Consider the following 20,126-nt stretch of genomic DNA (forward strand, 5'->3'; position numbering starts at 1 on the left):
GGATGACATCTACCTGAGAAGCAAATACTTGACTTCTATTTTACAATGTATGGTTTTGAAAGAATGGATTAATTGAAGTAAAATGCACAACACAGGCTACAAAAGAGATGCCTTTTGATTGGAAAAAATGTATCCTTGGACAAATTTATTTCCTCAATTCTAACTCCGCCTCAGTAGCCCAGTGACGGTATACAAATAGAACCAAATGGATCCATTTGTATACTGTCAGAGTTGAGAGGGGTCCTTGACATTTTAAAGTTTGAGAACCACTGCAGTGGACTATGATGCCTTACTATTATGTTGAGTCTAAAATACACCTGCTGTTAAAGCTACGCATTGGAGGAAGGATCCCTGTGGGTGAGGGATTCCTGTTACCGTCTGGGTCTGAGAGCATCGCATCATATTGCTGCGTGGTGAGGAGCGGAGCGGAGGTGACATCATGCGTCTCCTAACGCCGAAAACTAGAACTGCTCCAGTTCGCAGACACATGACGTTTTGGAGCACAGACAGTGGCCATCCATCGTACACAACAATTATAGTCCAATCGACATAAAGACGATGTTGGATCATTTCCACGCTAATCCGGTTTTGAGTCGACGGACAGCAGCTGTATGATCCATCGTCAGTCCGGCTGGTTGGCTATACAACATAGACTGTAAAACAGAATGGACAAAGTGACGTAATTGGTTTCTACAGACCCTTTTTGAAGCCTGTTTTTACAGCGATTGCTATACGACCAATGAGGCTGCGTGATTAATTAGAGATGTCACTGCTTGCTAGGCTACACAAACAGTGAAATGACCCAGCAGATCGGTGAATGTGTCCACCAGTCATCATGGTAAGTGCTGGAGAAGATCAATGCATTTAAATGAATGTGTTGTCTACTTGGTAAATATTATCTCGACTCGGGATGGGAAATTTCAAGACGGCAGCTGTCTATCGTTGGCTATTATGTCCAGTGTTGCCATGTCTGCTTTTTATAAGTGACTAAGGGCTTGTTTTTCTGTAAAGTTGCTAGTTGTAAATATTGGTAGTTTGCGGGTTGCGTTTTTTTGGGGCTTATTTTTAAAGTGTACTTGCTTATTTGGGCTTTCATCCTAAGGGCATTCTACCTATGAGGGCGGATTCTGCCAATGCATTTCAAAGGGAATGGTCTGGAGCGTTTTTTTTTGTGCAGAAATCCGCAAATGGCAGCAAACCGCTCCATTCCCATTGAAATGCATTGGCAGAATCCGCCCTTGGTAGAATAAAAGTGCGTTGTGACCGTGCTGTTGTTTAAACCAGTGGTTCATTTTCAAGGACCCCCCCAAATTAATATGTATTTGTCTGCGGCCCCCCCATCTGAAAACATTTTATGCCAGGGACCCCCGCATACAAGATTTTTGTGAAAATTGTCGATGTAATATATATATATAAAGCGTTAGGGCTTGCTTCTTTTGGGCTTATTTGCATAGACCCTGGTTGCTTGTTTCTCTCGCAAAATCTGGCAACACTGGCTATAATGTCGCAGACAGTAGCTGTATGTATGTATGTATGTATGTATGCATGTATGTACGCCCTTACTGATGGATGCAGTGGGACGTTTCCCCTTTCATTGTACACTGCAGTAACAGATGAATGACACAGTGACACAGAGCCGCGACAATGGGATCCATCCGAGTTTACCTGCAGAAGATGAGACACAGGCTGAAGCTGGACCTGCTCAGAGAGCTGGGCCGCCAGTACCCTCTGTTCTCCCTTCTGTTACTGGTCCTGCTGCTGACCACTGTCCTGTTAAACAGGTAGGCTTCTGTTACTGGTCCTGCTGCTGACCACTGTCCTGTTAAACAGGTAGGCTTCTGTTACTGGTCCTGCTGCTGACCACTGTCCTGTTAAACAGGTAGGCTTCTGTTACTGGTCCTGCTGCTGCCCACTGTCCTGTTAAACAGGTAGGCTTCTGTTACTGGTCCTGCTGCTGACCACTGTCCTGTTAAACAGGTAGGCTTCTGTTACTGGTCCTGCTGCTGACCACTGTCCTGTTAAACAGGTAGGCTTCTGTTACTGGTCCTGCTGCTGGCCACTGTCCTGTTAAACAGGTAGGCTAGTAACAGCTGTTACTGGTTCTGCTGCTGGCCACTGTTCTGTTAAACAGGTAGGCCATAGATATTCAACTGACGGCCCGCGGGCCACGTGCGGCCCGCGAGGAGCTTCCTTGTGGCCCCTGGCCATATTCCAAAAAAAAAAAATAATAATAATAATAATAATTTTCATAATTATTATTTATTTTAACTTTGATTTATGTTATCAAAGTTAAAACAGTACAAATTATTTATCCTTCATTAGTTCTTGAAAGGCCCTCTTTCATTGGAACTTAACTTAGAACCTTAAATAGAACCGAATTAGACCGAATTAGACCCGAAAAAAGGTTGATTTATATTGGTCAAATAGAACCGAATTAGACCCGAATTAGACCCGAAAAATTTCGCGCGCGTGCGCTTCGCGCACACGCGCAAATTGTGTCAGCGCGCGTGCATTTGCGCTGTGTGGCCCCCGACTCCAAATTATTTTACAGTTGTGGCCCCCTGCCTAATCTAGTTGAATACCCCTGAGGTAGGCTATACGTGCACACGTGTCCTGCTTGTAGAACTGCTATTTTCACTAGTTTGGTCCCCGGCAAGCGTCTAATTTCTCTTTTGGGTCTTGAGCTAAAACGTTTGGGAACCACTGGCCTATAGCATCTTAATTGTAGCCAATAATGTTCATTGCTATAGTTTCCTTTTAGACAACTGCATCATACAGTATTTTCCATGTGTTCACAGATATATACACATTATTATGGTATTTTGGTCCTTTCTGGCTGGCGTTGTGACTTTCTACTGCTCTTTGGGACCTGAGTCATTGCTACCCAACTTTTTAGTGTCCATCAAGCCAAAGATTAAGGTGGGTCAAAGATCACTGATGGAGGTATTTGTGAATGAGTAGCTAAACCTACCAGTAATATAATGTCATTCATTACAATGAATGGTGTAATAGTGATGATAACTAAGGATGACTGTGATCTTATAGGATCCTGTAAATGCAGGCAACTGCTGGCATTGGTTGTTGTTTTTTCAAGTTCAAGGTACTTTATTGCCACATGCATGCATACAATACAGCTGGGGGTATAGCAATGTTGCAGGCGATACAAATATTTTTCTCCAAGGTCTACGGTTTCTCTGTCGAAACAGAGTGAAAAAACAGATACACAAAAAGATCAAATAAAAATAAGTAAGGATAAAACAAAGGCAGGAATAGCCTATAAATAACTCAAACTAGAACAATCTCTCTCTCTCTGTCTAATGTGGACATCTAAATGACTCTGACTATCTTCTGACTATCTTCTGAGCTGGGTTCTGACTTAATTTACTTTCTCGTGTATCAGTTATACCAACAGGAGCTGTTTCCACTGGGTCACAGTTGTGCTGTTTGTGGAAAAATCAAATGCAAAAGGCACAGGTAAGTCGCCTGTCTGTGTTACATGCTGTGAGGGTAGCTGGGAGCAGGGATGCATTAGTCATAGGACGCGGTAACAAGCCGTGCAACCCGTTTTTTTTAGCAGGAGTACGCACACGCATCGATTTAAAACAACCCTTAATTCACACCTCAACAAAGTTTACAAAGGCTCCCGACTGCCGGGTGTCACACCAGCATGAATGAACATAGGAATGAGCCTAGATCCATATCAATTATCCATTGTGTGACCTGTAGTGTAGGTGTTAAGCGACATGCGCGTGACGTCTTTAAAATAGCGTCCCACCACTAACAAAATCACCAATACAACACTGGCTGGAAGGAAGGTATAGTTCAGGGGTGGGCAACATTTTCTGGCACAAGTTCTAGGCAAGGCAAGGCAATTGTATTTATATAGCACCTTTCATACACCAGGTCAACTCAAAATACTCCACAGAATAAAAACATTATTAACCAAATGAACCCTATTTCAAGTCGTTAATATACAATTTACAATTAAAAGTGCAGTGGTAAAGAAAAAATAATTTAAAAAATGAAATATAAAAGCACAGCAAATACTCCCACATTTTTATGCAACAAATAAATACATATATATTTTTAAGACAGTAGGCAGTGTAAAATAAATATGTTTTCTTTATCTTAAAAAGGCTAGAATGGGGGCTTGCTTAATATTATCTGGGAGGTTATTCCATGTCTTTGGCGCATGATAACGAAATGCTGCTTCACCGTGTTTTGTTCAAACTCCTGGGACAACCAGTAGGACAGCCCAGATGTCCTGTAAGGGTACTAAAGGGTTCATATGGCACAAGCATTTCTGAGATGTAGTTTGGCCCAGAACCACAGAGTAACGAGACAAGACTAGTAGCCTGCGTAAGGATTTTAGGACTGGTGTAATGTGAGTAAACCTTTAGCTTAATATAAAGGAAAGATTCTGAAAAAAGTGTCATACACATTAAACAGTAGTGATGAAATTATGGAGCTTTTAACATACTGATAACAGTACTTGATCCAGTTTCATGTACTGTATGGTTGAGATTTCAGTTCCTTCTTTAGTTTTCTCTGTTCTCTGTCAGTTGGAAAAGTCTTATGTGGTTTGTCCGAAAGTGTATTTCCAAGTTCCCTTTCTTTGACATCGCTTTGCAGTTACTGCTGATGAGACAAATACATTTTCCATTTGACATGAAGAAACAATTATTCTCTTCCCATTCTTCATGGACATTTTTCGTCCTTTTCTCATGGCGTATATTCCCGAACTCATTCTCAATACGGTTGACTTGTCTCGTCTCAGTAGCTGTGGTTGAAAAGTAGTATTAGCAGAGTAATAAACAGGTAACACACCTGGAACATTTATATGCTAACAGGGTCACTCCTGTGTTAATTCACACTGCCTGTGACGCTCACCTGGTATGATCTGTTGGGGTTCACATTCAAACCAGCCTGAAAACCAGCTTCGCAATCGACCAAAAAGCTCTTCGGGATCGACTGGTCTATCTTAAAGACATGGTTTCCCACCCCTGGTATTGTTGATATGGCAAGAGAAATACTTTGGTAATCATTGTTGTTATGGCTCAGCCGAAATATATATCAGATTAACTTAATTTATCCTCCATGGTAAGTGGATCACTCATGCAGCAACACTATTTTATATATAAATGATAATAATATAGAAGTCATAGATGATGATACAAATTCAATCAAGATTAAAAAAAAACTCCTCATTTTTATTTATTTTTAATGCAGTTTCTACTGGGTTGAACTGCGATGGTAATCTCTTTTACAAGGGAGACCTGGCCAAGAAATCAAACAAGCAGGGATTACTAACATAAAATACAATAAAGCACAAAACTAAAACACAAATTTCACATTGATATAAGCTCAATAAAACACAGCTGAAGACCTCAGTTTGTAAGGTGTAGTAATCCCTTAAAATCACCCAAAGGGATTAAGTGCTCCCGTTTAATGTCTTTCTGGAGCTGATTCCGCGATCATGGAGCATAAAAACTAAAAGCCATCCTCCCAAATTCTGTGGACAATGAGGGACAGTAAAAAGTGCATAATCAGTACTTATAGTTTTATGGGTCATTTCATTCAGTATTGATTACTTTAATGCTCAAATTGAGGCACAAGACAGCCCTTGATGTTACACTCCCCTCTAGTGTTCATAAAATATATTGGAGCAACTACTCTTTGTGACAGTATGAATGTGATTTTAGTATATTCTAAATACTGAGTAATGAATATAACATAATTGCTATTATGTTTTAACAGACCAACTTTATTGCTGGAGAATTATCAGCCATGGCTTGATCTGAAAGTTCCCTCAAAGGTTGATGCCTCTCTTTCAGAGGTAGCTGGTCACATCAAATCATTATTATTTTTTATTTAAATATATATTGTGCACTGTATGTATGTATGTATTTTTCAATTATGCTAATATAGTCAGATTTAAAGGCTATTTCTTCTTTTTTCTTGTTAAAGATTCTGGAGTTGGTTCTGGAAAACTTTGTATATCCTTGGTATAGGTAAGAAATCTAAGTATGATCCTGTATTATTATTATTATTATTATTATGCATTTCCCGTATTTGTTAGAAGCAACTCATTTAGGCAGTGTTTATTTGCAGGGACATGACAGATGATGAGGCATTCGTCGATGAGTTGAGAGTGACTTTGCGCTTCGTTGCGGCTGTGTTGGTCCGTCGTACCCAAAAGGTAACAAACGCTCCATGGATCTATAGGTCAGATTTACGTTGATGACTGACCAAAAGCATGGAGGCTTCATAATGGAGAACATTATTTTCCTTTCAGGTTGATGTGGCCTCTCTCATCACACAAAAGCTGCTTAAAGTTTCCATGAAACACATTGAAATAATCAGCAAAGCAAGGCAAAAAGGTAGGACAAATGTGCATCTTCAACTCTAAGTTGTCTCTAGTCTAGAATACTGTAAAAAAAAAAAAAGAAGAAAAGAAAAGAAAGAAAGAAAAAAGAGAGAGAATACTGAATTTGCCTACTGTCTTTCTCTCTGCAGTAAAAAATGCAGAGTATCTTCAGCAAGCTGCTCTGGAGGAATATGGTCCTGATCTCCATGTAGCTCTCCGCAGTCGCAGAGATGAGCTTCTCTACCTCAGGAAGCTGACAGAGTTGCTATTCCCGTACATTCTGCCACCCAAGGCTTCAGACTGCAGGTATTGGGTGACAACGACAATGTGACACCCATTGCCCACAGGTTTCTGTCAAAATGATTCACATTACCAGGGTTAAATGTGTAAAAAAAAAACTGAGGGCGGCATTTTCTTTATGCTAGATTCTTCATCGTATAACAAATAGCAAAAGATCTACAAGCTGTTGTAGATCGGCTAGTTTTTAATTAAAAAAAGTAAAACTTTGAATTATTATTATTATTAGGGATACCAGGGATAATGTGGTTAATGTGTTATATTTAATTAAATTGTAAAATTGTGATTTTATCAAACATATCACACCAGACAGTCTATATTGCTCAAAAGGAAATGCATGTACCGGTATTTAATTCAGTCTGACCAACAGCAGGGATAAAACATATCCCCACCATTGATAGAAATGTCCAGAGGGGGGGGGGGGGTATCAAAAGCAGAGGCATGGATCTCCCCCATCAACCCCCGTAAATCAAACCCTGCACATCAATCACAACATCAACACACAGACGTGCTGTCTCAAATTCTGATACTGTGGACTCTGGAAGAATAGATAAGAGTTCTTCTTTCCTCTTTCCCTTTTGCATCCCCCATTTTCTGCTTTATCCATCTGCTACTCTTAGATCTCTCACTCTGCTGATAAGAGAAGTCTTGGCTGGCTCTGTCTTCCTTCCCGCCATGGATTACTTGGCTGATCCTGTGAGTGTAGACGTAATTATTAAAGACTTCTTTTCGGATGCAGTTTGGGTGTAGTCTCAAACTGATATCAACTGAGGTTCTCGGTTGATATCGCTTCTCTCAGACCAATTTTTAAAACCAGCCCTTTGGTAGTTTGCACCATGTTAGTAGAAAGAACCCAAATGCAATCCCTAGTGACTGGATTTGTTTCAGCTAGGACTGCACCTCCTCCAGAGCATGATTTTACATGATTCAATATGATTTTTGTGAAATTGTTTGTTGGTGTTGTACAATTTCAGGACACAGCAAATCATTTGATTCTCCTATTCATCGACAACTCGCCTGTAAGTTTTTATGTTGAACAGTATATGGATGAATGTATTGTCAGCTGTCGGGTGGATGTCCAAAAACTTCAAATGGATCCAATGTACAGTAGTTATTATTTAGTCACAAGCTCTTATTAATACTTTTCATTTGTTAAATATTTATCAAACCCACAGACTGACTTAACCACTTTCATTCAAATGTTTTCATTCTAATATTTCTGTTGTCAGATTTAAAATAGGTGTGATTAAAACTACCACGTTCCCCCTCATTTGTTGTGTTTTCAGCCTGAGGAAGCCACAGAGCCAACTTCAACTTGGGTACCTTTCCTGCAAAAGTACGCTGATGCTCGCTACAACAAACCCTCTGTGAGTAGAGTACCTCCTCCAGTGCACCGGGTTGAACTAACCGATTACCCCTCCCCATCTCACACCTGAATGGATTTAGGAAAGATTTGGATGAACAGACCCAGATGTCTTTCTCTTCAACTCTTCACCCCGCTCTCAGGTGCTGAAGTTGGAGTTGAAGGAGATCAGAGAGCAGCAAGATCTGCTGTTCCGCTTCATGAACTTCCTGAAACAGGAGGGGGCTGTCCATGTGCTCCAGTTCTGCCTCACTGTCGGTACAAGAAATCCTCCATTTCCCTAAAACACACAATGATTTGTTCTCTTTTGCTCTCTTGACAAACAGCAGAGGATACGGTTACTTCCATACCAGAAGAGGCGAGCAGAAAGCTCACATCTAACTTGCATCTAAATGCTGAACCCTAGCGTCCCTATTCTTAGGCGAACATTTGTCCAAAATAGTTGATATACAAGCTGACAACGAGGCTGCATCGCGCCACGTTTTCAATTTACAAAAGGTCTCCATGTGATCGTAACCATCTTAAAGCCAATACTGTCTGATTCATTGACCGAGGTCCCGCAGGCCTCTATACTAGAATCCCCCCCTTTTCCCCTCTACACCAAATCTCTTCACAGAAAATAACTGATCTATAAGCCCACAATGCGTAATGTTGCTACACGATGTGAACTTGTAGATCTGCTATGTTCGCTGAATATTTGCTGGATGTTCGCCAATTATGACATGCCCAGAATAGGGTTGCTAATGTTCATGTGGTTAAAGGACATCTTCGCTAATTCTGTTCCAGCACATAAGTTGTCAACACATAGAATGCATTGGGAAGAGTTTTGCCATATTTTCACATCCTAGCCCTTTATTGGTCATAGACGTCACCCCACTGATTTTAAGTTTTGCTGTTCTTAGAACAATGAGCTTGGGTAGTCTGACTGGCCTGACCTGCTGTCCTTCTCAGAGGAATTCAACGATAAGATACTGTGTCCTGAGCTAACGGACTCGGAGAAGCTGATGCTTCATGAGGAGGTGAAGAAGCTCTACGAGACCTATTGTTTGGACGAGAGCATCGACAAGATCCGCTTTGACCCCTTCATAGTGGAAGAAATACGCAACAGTATGTTGAAAGGATTACCCTTCCCTCAGACTTACACATAGACTGCTGTACACGTTTTCGCAACATGAATAAGCATATATATGTGTGTGTGTGTGTGTGTGTGTGTGTGTGTGTGTGTGTGTGTGTGTGTGTGTGTGTGTATATATATATCTATATATCTATATCTATATATATATATATATATATATATATATATATATATATATATATATATATATATATATATATATACTATGACACACTGTCCGCCTTGTGTCATGGTTAATGACCTGCTTTACTTCTGTGAAGAGCTGTTGTCATTGTTAAATTCCTAGAACATCATGTATGTAATAAAGCAATAAAGTGTGTTTCCAATTCTGATTTTGTGTGCTTCTCCCCAGTTGCTGAGGGCCCATATGAAGAAGTGGTGAAACTCCAAACCATGAGGTGTTTATTTGAGGCCTATGAGCATGTCCTGTCTCTCCTGGAGAACGTTTTCACCCCCATGTTCTGCCACAGTGATGAGGTCAGCATCTATGCTTAATGAGAACTCATTTGCTTCACATGTTTTCCCCAATTGAAGGCATCTGTCATGGACATTGAACTCAAAAGAAAATCCCTTTCCATTTTGGTTAATTATTTGGCTTCACCAAATGTGTTAAACCACTTATGCCCTATTTTATACTTTCAATATTTCTTTAAACTAACCAATATGCCAGCTCACAACGCATCATGATATCTTCACTATATTTGAAAAATCTTTTGAAATCCTTTGAAAATTCTTGACATTTTTGGAAAACTTGAAAGTTTTGGCTTTGGCATGCCCAAAATCGGGACACCAGTTTGAATGTGGTTAAAATGTATTTTTTATTCTCCACTTTATTTTCATTGTGCCACTTATACTATAAGACTACTAGACTATACTTGGTAAACAGGCACTAAAGGGGTGATTTGGATTTCAGGCTCTCTTGCACAATTCTCCTCTGATCTCTCCGCCACCAACTGCTTCCAACCATGTCATCAATACCGGTCACACACTGCTGGCCAATGGCCTTGCCCTGGCATCATGCCAAGCTGCCAACCTGAATTTCACCCCTCACAAGTTCCCTCATTGAATACAGCTGGGCAGCCCAGTGAACAGCCATTGTCCACTGCGGGCCACCGCCTTGCATGAATAGTGTGTCTGGAAAGTAGTGATATTCTGGATTGTATTGTTTCTGTGGTGTATTTATCAGTGGTGCTGATGCAGCTTAGCTTTGATGTGTTCTAAATAAGGTTGACCTAAGCCTCTCTGCGGGGTCCAAACCGAACTGCCCTCACCGCCTCTGCTAAAACCCTTTCTGCTTTCTCTATTAGTTCCTGTTGATACAGTTATGAGATGAGATAGTGTTTTTTTGTTCAATTGTGCATACTGCATACATTAAATGCTAAGTGTTGTTCTATTATTACTGACTACAGGCCAGTATTTGTATATGGAGGGAGTGACTGCTTTGAACAGTAGGTGTTGGGGGAAACCCTTCCTGTTGTTAGTACATACCTGCCATAATTAGGCTTTGAAAAAGAGGCTATAGCTATTAGCTCCATAATAAAACCTTCACCAAAGATGAATGGAATAAATACATGTTAAAGTAAAATAACTTTGAATTTTAAATGTATAGCTCACAATAAAATACATATAAATACGTACACAAAAAGAACGCATATCAGGCAGGGTTTTGCGCATGCATTGCATATAAAACTGGGAGATAAACAGGAGTACCTATCTAGAGCATAGCGGAAGAAAGTGTTAGAAATAGGGAGGCTCCTGTGAGAAGCAGGAGTGTTGGTACAGTATGTTTTTAGTATGGATGATGTTCTCTTTCCATGTCCTTCTGCAGTACTTCCGCCAACTTCTGAGAGGGGCTGAGTCTCCTGCCAGGAACTCCAGGATGAGCAGGTGGGTGCCATTGTAGTGTGTGTCTGTGTGTGTGTGTGTGTGTGTGTGTGTGTGCGTGTGTGTCTGTGTGATCTGTGTGTGTCTGTGAGCGCGTGTGTACATGCGTGCGCGCATGTGTGTATCTGACCATGTTGAAAAGAAACATCCCACAATGTGTAATATTCACCAGTGTGTTTGTGTAGTTAAAGGTAGGGTAAGTGATTTACTTTGGTTAAAATACGTGTTAAATAGCTCTATATTCTGATAGTACTCATTGCTATAGAGTGTTCAGTAAAAGGAGTCTCTCATGTCTCTCCAGCTCTTTATTAAACAGAAAATGCATTTTCAGTGCTCTCTCCTGATTGGCTTAAATCTTGTCACCTACCCGAAAATGTACTATATTCTGTTTACTAAAGAGCTGGAGAGACCCCTGTGACCGAACAAACGCTCTGTAGCAATGATTGCTATCAGAATAGTACTTTAACCTTTTTAACAAAACCAAAAAATATCACTTACCCTACCTTTAACTGACAACAAGGTACAGATGCGCTTTGTGATTTTCCATTAAGCCCTGTTTTATACATAAAATGTTCAAAAACAGGTGATCTGTAACCCCATAAGCCGTCATAATGCGACGCGTTGTGCCTATAATGACCAAAATAGGGATGCCAAGTTGAAAGTGGTTAAAGGGGGTGTAAGTGATTTTATTTTGTTAAAATAAATGTCAACTACAGTATATATTCCCATAATAATAACAGTTTCATCCAATCAGGAGAGATAGCTCATACAGGATACAGGTTAAACAAGTGAAATTGGAAGTGATGATTGAAAGTTGGTTCCTTCCTTTTCTTTATGTAAAGCGATTTTGGGTACCTAGAAAAGCGCTATATAAATCTGAGCTATTATCATTATTATGAAACAAAAAATGAGCAGTTTTAGTTGGAATTAGAGCACTATAATATTGAAGCTGATAAATGGGTTCCCATAAATGGGTGGGGGAGTGCTCCTCCCCCACCCCCCAGGTACTACGGCCATTATTATTATTTTATTTTAACTACATTTTTATTGGAAACAAACGATTTCAAGAGACAAACAAACATACAAACATACAAGACCAAAAGAAGGGGAAAAAGCACAAGACACTGCAAAATTGCGGCATTTTACAATTGCTACAGTAATTACTTTAGTACAATTTTTTATACATTGTCCACGGGCTGACGGAAGAAAGTCCACTTTTCCCAATTTTTGTGTAACTTGTCCTCTTCTGAGTAAGAATGATAGCTTTTCCATAGTTTAGATTTCCCCTATAATGTCCATCCAGTTGTCTTTGGTTGGAGGATCCTGTTGGTACCTGCGACGCGTGATCACTCTCTTGCTTGCTGCTAGAAAAATCTCGATTAAGTATTTGTCATGTACTAATAATTCTTCGGGGATATTCCCCAATAACTGCTAAGGCCATTTGTAACGTGTGTGTTGCCTATTTCTTGTTTAGTCAGTGAACACTCTTACTTGTCACTTGCTCAAAGCGTCTCTATTCTCTTAGATGATAATCTGCCAGCTGCCTAAAGTTTAGATGAAAAATTCTCTGTCAGCTCAGTTATATTTCACTTTCAAGTGAAGCTGGAATGCAACAATGCAAAAAACAACACAGATGTTATTAAAGCTTTTCTTGAGCTGAAAGTGTATTGTGCGGCACCCCCTGTGTCACCTGCTGTGTTGTATCATCGGCTGTGGAGTCTGAGCGGGTTGTAATCATGGGGTGTGGTGTCTGAAGCGTCCATGGAGCCCAGCCACTAACTCCCTGTGCATGTTATTCCAGAAATAGCCTCAGTATGGATGATATTCGGTGAGTACATGTCATCAGTACGGTCAGGGTTCGATTTGTAAAGAATACAAGTAAAACACAAATAAAAACAAAAAAAACAGAGGGGGAATTTTTTTTTTACCACTTAAGCTCTATATACAGTACTTCTTTGTATGACAAATAGTGTAAATAGCCGATCTACAAACTCATAACGCATTGCATCGCAACGTGTTATGAGCTTCTAGATGGCCTATTTATGACATTTTCAAACTGATAATTATTCTTATTTCGGACATATTCCGACAAACTGTGACCCTTTAAAAAAAAATCAGGGTTAATGTGGTTATCGTACATTTTTTATTACATTGTTAAATTGTGATGTTATCAAACAGACTGTAATATCAAGAATATCAGACAGTCAAAATTTCCCCAAGGAAATGCATGTTTTTAATTCAGTCTGAGGGATTAAAACATATCCCCACTGGGGAATATCCAAAGCAGAGACATGGATTCCCCCCCCCCCCCCTTCCCGCAGGCAAATCGAACCCTATGTACTGTGGCCCAAACAGTGACTGGCCAGGCAGCACTGCTGCACGCAAGATACAAAACAAACAATGTTGTTGCCTGAATGTGGCCTGCAGAAGAAGCTTGACTGCCTTTTTAACAAAGAACTCATTGCTGCTCTTTGGAGGTCAATTCTATTTGCGCATGGATATTGATAATATGATTCTAATGGTACACATGTACTATTTTGTATTATTGGGAGTGATTAAAAATGGCTGACCTGAGGGAAAATTCTCTTCACTAACTTTAAGTTAAGTGTCATGCTACTGTTTTCTAATCATCATGGGATACAAAAATTAAGACAGCATTCTCTCTCTCCAATATTCACAGTATTGGAATACTAAATTATGATGTCAACATTGTTTCGGCATTTTTGCCTTCATCAGACTGTGATGTAATGATTATACAGTATAATTTATTGTGTAATATGCATTGTAAAGTTCTACTTAAGATTCCTTTAATTCACCTGATTAGCTTTCTGAATCAAATGCTCACCTGTAGAATTACATTTTACATCAAAAGTGTAGATTCACATTTTATGCAAATGTGTTTTCTTTTGTAGAGGAAGGAAAATAAACGGTGTTTTAGTTTGGGTGGTGGTGATTGGCTTTTGTTACGATTCTTCATATACTTCAAGGAACATTGTTGTTATCAAGGCAGTGGTCATGGCAGCATGAACCGTGGCTCTCAGATGAGGAAGAAGAGACAGCAGAGAATGGCTCTTTCATCTGCGCCCCATACATGAACACAGTCCAAATCATCAGCCTTTCTTGCAAACCTATCTCCATGATTGTTGTCTCTGTTTGACCCCCCCTTTCCATTCTGCTCCATCTGTCCCTCCCCTTCACCCCAACCTATCGTTGCTGTGGACTGTTGTGCTTTGTCTGTGACTGTCTGTCCACCTCTCCCACATTCTGTCTGGCCCCGGCGTCATTTTGCCGCCACCACCAACCAACCACCACCCCCAATGCCTGCCCTGATATGATCCACGGTCCTCTCCTCTCCTCCCCTCACCCACTCGGGGACATTGGCCCTGCGCTGCCAGTACCTCCTGGGACTGGAGCCCAGAGTCTCCATCGTCCCTGTTCACCGCCTCCGGCAGCTCTTCACCTGCATCTTTTAATTCCCTCCATGCCCCGTCCACGTTCACAGCCCTCCCATACGGTTCGCTAACCCACCGCCACTCCTCACCGAAGTAAGTGAGGTGTCCATCCGTCTGTTGCAGGGTCACGTCTGATTTATACGCCGTTGCACGATGGTGCCGCTCGCCCAGTGTTGATTTTGATAGCAAATTTTGATTTAGTTTTAGTCATAATTCTTTTGAATAAAATTCCATTTAGTTTTAGTCATATTTTAGTCATCTGAAATGTTTTAGTTTTTGTCTAGTTTTAGTCGACTAAATATCATAAGATTATTGTCGACTAAATCAACGGTTGATTTAGTAAAACTTATTTGGGCGGGTCTTGATGGCGTCGTATTGGCTGATTTTACACTCGGTTGCCTGCTTAAAATAGCCGATCCATAAGCTCACAACGCATCGCAGCGCGTTGTGAGCTTGTAGATCTGCTATTTTCAGAGCGCAACATCCGAGCGCAACCAAACATAAAATGACTTGTCTTTTAGTTCTACTGGATCTCTTCTCCACTAGTCCCTCACTAAAGTTTTAGTCTAGTTTTTATTTATTGACAAAATTATCAATATATTTAGTCTTAGTTTTAGTCATCATAGCTTCGTTTTTAATTTAGTTTTCATTTAGTTTTCGTCAGTGAAAAAAGGTAGCCAGCGAACATTTCTCGTCATAGTTTTAGTCGCCAAAATCAACACTGCGCTCGCCATTTATTGCGAGTGACACCGGCGTGCAACGGAATGTAATTTAGGTTTCAGTGTGATGTCATGTTCCCCGTGCACATGATCCCGGTCCCAGCCTGCCGCCTGCATGGAGGGACCTGTGCATGAAGCGCTTGTTTTATTTGTTGTTTTTTGTGTAGGTGATGAATAAGCTTTTCTTTGTATTGAATCAGGAACTGTGTTGTGTTGTGTCACGTGTGTGTCCAGTACAGCATGTCAACTATGCTAAGTTGAACAGAACTGTATTCGCAGTGGTGGAAAGTAACTCATTACGTACATTTACTCAAGTACTGTACAATTTTGAGGTGCTTATACTTTACTTGAGTATCTCCATTTTTATATACTTTACGCTTCTACTCCACTACATCTCAGAGGCAAATACTGTACTTTTTACTCCACCACAATCATTTGAAAACTTTAGTTACTATTACATTTTTTTATTTAGATTCATTTAGATTAAAACATACAACCGCTTAAGCTCTATTTTATACTATTCGATCTACAAGCCGATCCACACGCTCACAATGCATTGCAATGCTTTGTGAGCTTGTAGATCTGCTATTTTCAAAAAGATTTAGAGCACTTGTACATATTTTGATGCCTATACTTCTTCCACCACTGTATATTTGCTTAATCTGACAGGCAGTCACGCAGAACACCTTTGACATTGTGCTGTTGTGTTACAACTGGTTTTCTGGTTTCTGCACGTTATTTGTATAACAAATGTTGAGTTAAAAATCTTTAACCATCTAGACATTTCAATATCCATTCATCAAACCACAAGCTTACTATGTGCTGTGTATAATTAGTCGAGCATTTTGCCTGATTAGTTACTCACCGGTGTTGCACACCGAAAATAGCAGATCTATGAGCTCTCAATGAGTCACAATGCAACTCATTGAGCTTGTAGATCGGCTATTTTCGGTGCATGACACCTGCGCGTAACTAAATATTTAGCCTGTTAGGCATTTCTACGAGATGGCTGTGAAGTGGTGTTTCCGTTTAGCTACCAATCGGCTTTTACCCCCGTGCCCCCTCGTGATTCCTGGCTGCAGCCTCTTCCCTGCGCACCCAGCCTTTAACTCTCTCTCTCTCTCTCTCTCTCTCTCTCTCTATGCTCCGTCCCCTTTGGATTCATTGTTCCTAAACTGCATATACTGTGCTGAAGCCATGCGCTGCTCCTCCGTCGCATGCATGTCTGTCTGAGCTCTTCTTTGTGTGACCTGCAGGAGCACGTCGAAGAGGGGCGAGTCCTTTGGGATTAGCCGCATTGGCAGCAAGATCAAAGGAGTGTTCAAGAGCACCACCATGGAAGGGGCCATGCTGCCATCCTACGGGCTGGTGGAGGGGGAGGACGATATGGTGAGACTGACCTAGAAACCGCCCGTTTTCACACAGAGGTAGCTGACTATCACTAATTCTCAGGCGCTGTTGTAGTAAGTAATTACTGTGTCATGAATTCTAGAGTGAGCAGCACTAATGTAAAAACATTGCATAGATGTTTGAAGAAAAATACAGATATGACAGCAGGATTATCAAGTGGGCACCTCCCATCATGTTGATGAATTAGAATGACGGCACATAACACCACTACAGGGCTTCGTAGTGGAGGTCTTCATGGGTCCACCCAAACCAAAAATACTTTATGTATGTATCTATGTACGTATGATGTATGTTAGTCCTTTCCATATGTATGTACTGTATGTTAGTCCTTTTCATAATTCATCTTGTGCCATAAAGTGGCAGTTTGCCAAACAGACAACTACAATACCAACAACCATTACAGCACCAACAACAGGCAATATAAAAACACATCAACATAATCACAGACCTATACGTCACATATCACTACGGTGCTCTACATGCGGTGCAGCATCCTCACATACAGAGATTCCGTTATTTTGTTTCACAGATTGTTCGGCAATGTAATACTGGTAGCCATGAATGATCTGCAAGCCCTATTTATACTTTGGCTATTCAAAAATAGCCAATCTGCAAGTTCACAACACGTTACATCGTGAAACATTTGTACCACGTGACGTATCACGCTTGCTTATACATTTTCTTTTTGGAAGAATGTACACAAATCCACTCTTATGGGTGTCCCGCACAAAATCTTTTCAGATGAGAGTCCGCGGACATATACATATCAATTTGGGGGTCCTTGACATTAAAATGTTTTAGAACCTCTACCATAACTAACATTTCTTAATATCAAACAAAGGCGCCACTGAGGCTGTCATGGATTGATTACTTCCTCTTCTTTGTTTAATATGGAAGCACAGTGTGGCTATAAATGTAAATGTCTATACATGTATTACTTGATTAAATCCTACCTTCTTCGTACCACCTTGATCTAGCTCCCCTCAGCACTAATCTGAACACTCAAAATGATTAATTACATACCTGATGCTGTCAGTAGTACAGTCAAAAATGTTAGAACAGAGTTGTATTACCATAGTTGGTATCAGTAATTCACATTTTGTTCATGGACTCAGGGGTTCTTAGAACTAAGATTGTGATAGTTGTGGCTGGTTCCCACATGGTGGCAGTGCTGGGTAAGGAAATGAAAGCCACACTGATGGTCACTGCACACAATCAGTTGGTCAGTCTACCAAAGAGCTAGCACTAAGAAACAGTGAAAGGAAAAGGGCTCCAGAAAGTATTATATTAAGGTTCCCACCTTTCCTTTTTTGAGAGGAACTTGGTAATGCACAAGTATGTTTAATTGCTCGAATGATGACTTCATGCGTTTGAACCTCATCCCCTGTGTAGACTGCATCTTGAGCATATTCATGGTTCTCTGCACTTTAATGCAATTAAAATGTGTGTGCTATTTGAGCAATTAAACAGTTGTACTAAAGTACTTTTCATTTTTTCAATATTGTTTTGCCACATATGTGTTTCTGGCTTTGAAAGAGTTGTTCACAACATTGACAAGAAGTGTTTGTACTCTGCCAGACTTAAGGAATAATATACATATATCTTAAACTGAGTCACAGGTTTCAAAAACCAGGTGACAAAGGTTGTTCATCCTTGTTTCCTCCAGCTCAGGAACAACTCCAAAATTGAGTCTGACCAAAATTGGCCTCTCTCTCATTTTAAAACAAATGTGACCAGGTTTTTGCTGTCTGGACAGTATCATCTGATACTGATGAAACTAACCCAGGTTGTAAAACGTACTTTTATGAGAAAGCCTTTCTATGATCCAGCTCTTATTACTCCTTCTGTTTTATTTACCGGGTTACTGTTTAATTTGATTATTCTCCGTTTTCTACAGTTAATTTGTTTGTTTTTTTATCTCTTATCTCCTTATTGTCTCTATCTTTTGTATTTTTTACTCCATTTTCTTTTCTTTAATCCCTTCTCTTGCCGGTTCTTAATCTCCATTTATTTATACCGTGTAGTTGTAATTTTACAAGAGTACTGCAACTTGTGAGTTTTGTTTTTATTTTGTATCCTTCTTTAAAGTAATCTGTAACAGTGTTTTGAAGATTGCTATGCTATGGTAATCACGTTTATTATGATTTCTCATGGAGAAAGTATTTGCTATGAAAACAGAAGACGGACTCTAATAACAATGGTCTAATATTTGCCTCTCCCCATTGGGAGGCAGAGGCCAGAAAGACTCTGGCAGTGTTTTTTATTCTTGCAGTGTAGGTCAGTGTACATAGGCTTCTGAGTTTTTCCTAAGTCCCCTGTGTTTCCTGAGCAGCCATGTGCTGTCTCACTTTTGATTATCCATACATTTCTGCAATCTTCAAGACCAGTCTTCCATAGCCGGCTCAGTGGACATTATCGTTACTTAACTTGCTAGCAAGTGTGCCTCACTCTGCACGTCCACTATTTATTGTAAGTTCACTTCCTTTGTTTTTGTTCCAGTTTCCCGTGTTTGTTGCTCAATCTCAGCGGACCTTTCATTGATTAATTTCCTCCATGTTGCTTTACAGCAACTTTGTTTATGGTACGTGTGCACTTAGGTGAACTTGCACAATAATGTTCAGTGATGCAGCTCAGCTGTACCACACTGTATACTCGTATTCACTCTACAGTAGTACACCATACACAGCAGAATCTCGAGTGCTAAATCTGGATGGTTGCTGTGCACTTTTGGTGTTGTGCACCCATCCATGACCCAATGTTGTGCACCTGTTCCTGATCCATTGCCACAGTAGTTAGGAATTAGTTTATATTGAATTTATATCACCCATATTGTTGCCTTTTGCGATGCATGTTCATATCGAGATAACAATACGATAACGATATATCGTTCAGCCCTAAAATATATATATATATATATATATATATATATATATATATATATATATATATATATATATATATATATATATATATATATATATATATATATATACACTTACATAAATACATTAGTGCAAGTACAGTATATGCAAAGCTATGGGGAATGAACAGATTTAATGCAGTTTTGTTTTGTCTTGTATAGTTTTTTTGGACTTCTTCATGGCTCTCACAGCCTTAGGGAAAAAACAGTTATCTAGTGTTGAGCCCAGAGCTTTGATGCACCTAAGTCTTGCCTGTCCGCATCGGCACAAACAGTCCGTTGCTGGGGTGATGTTTGTCCTTCAGAATCCCTTGTAACTACAGTATGACTTTAATCTAACCATGTCCGCCTGTCAAAAAATATATAAAAAAAGGTACAGTTATACAATAATTCTAAAAGGATAACACAAAAAGCCCTGCGGCCTTGTTTCCATTGTGGCCCTATGTATTTAATTCAATAAGACCTATAAAGACATGTAACGAAAAAAACATCACATAGATGCACCTGGGACGTATCATTAATACTATACAAGAAATCATCAATACTAGGTGCAGTAAAAGTATATTTACAGAAAAACTG

General features: G+C 40.0%; 1 protein-coding gene across 4 annotated transcripts in view; it reads left to right on the forward strand.

Moving 5' to 3' along the window:
• The first annotated feature begins 474 nt into the window (after window positions 1-474).
• Window positions 475-20,126, forward strand: part of LOC311035632 (sorting nexin-14-like) — a 43,697-nt gene continuing 24,045 nt past the window's right edge. For 2 of the 4 annotated variants that reach the window (XM_084043942.1, XM_084043943.1), the window contains exons 1-18: window positions 475-838; window positions 1,608-1,781; window positions 2,799-2,919; window positions 3,401-3,474; window positions 5,758-5,836; window positions 5,968-6,011; window positions 6,112-6,199; window positions 6,296-6,380; window positions 6,517-6,673; window positions 7,285-7,360; window positions 7,639-7,683; window positions 7,951-8,031; window positions 8,171-8,285; window positions 8,979-9,134; window positions 9,515-9,639; window positions 10,991-11,049; window positions 14,442-14,591; window positions 16,474-16,606. In XM_084043942.1, coding sequence (XP_083900068.1) covers window positions 1,645-1,781; window positions 2,799-2,919; window positions 3,401-3,474; window positions 5,758-5,836; window positions 5,968-6,011; window positions 6,112-6,199; window positions 6,296-6,380; window positions 6,517-6,673; window positions 7,285-7,360; window positions 7,639-7,683; window positions 7,951-8,031; window positions 8,171-8,285; window positions 8,979-9,134; window positions 9,515-9,639; window positions 10,991-11,049; window positions 14,442-14,591; window positions 16,474-16,606 — 1,725 coding nt within the window. In that variant the 5' untranslated portion in view covers window positions 475-838; window positions 1,608-1,644. Of the gene's footprint in view, window positions 839-1,607; window positions 1,782-1,989; window positions 2,027-2,798; window positions 2,920-3,400; window positions 3,475-5,757; window positions 5,837-5,967; window positions 6,012-6,111; window positions 6,200-6,295; window positions 6,381-6,516; window positions 6,674-7,284; window positions 7,361-7,638; window positions 7,684-7,950; window positions 8,032-8,170; window positions 8,286-8,978; window positions 9,135-9,514; window positions 9,640-10,990; window positions 11,050-14,441; window positions 14,592-16,473; window positions 16,607-20,126 lie in introns of those variants that run through there. The other 2 variants (XM_084043944.1, XM_084043945.1) reach the window with 2 other exon arrangements.

Source organism: Gymnoscopelus microlampas (assembly GCF_963454915.1).
Source record: "Gymnoscopelus microlampas genome assembly, chromosome: 20".
NCBI classification, from domain to species: Eukaryota; Metazoa; Chordata; class Actinopteri; order Myctophiformes; family Myctophidae; genus Gymnoscopelus; species Gymnoscopelus microlampas.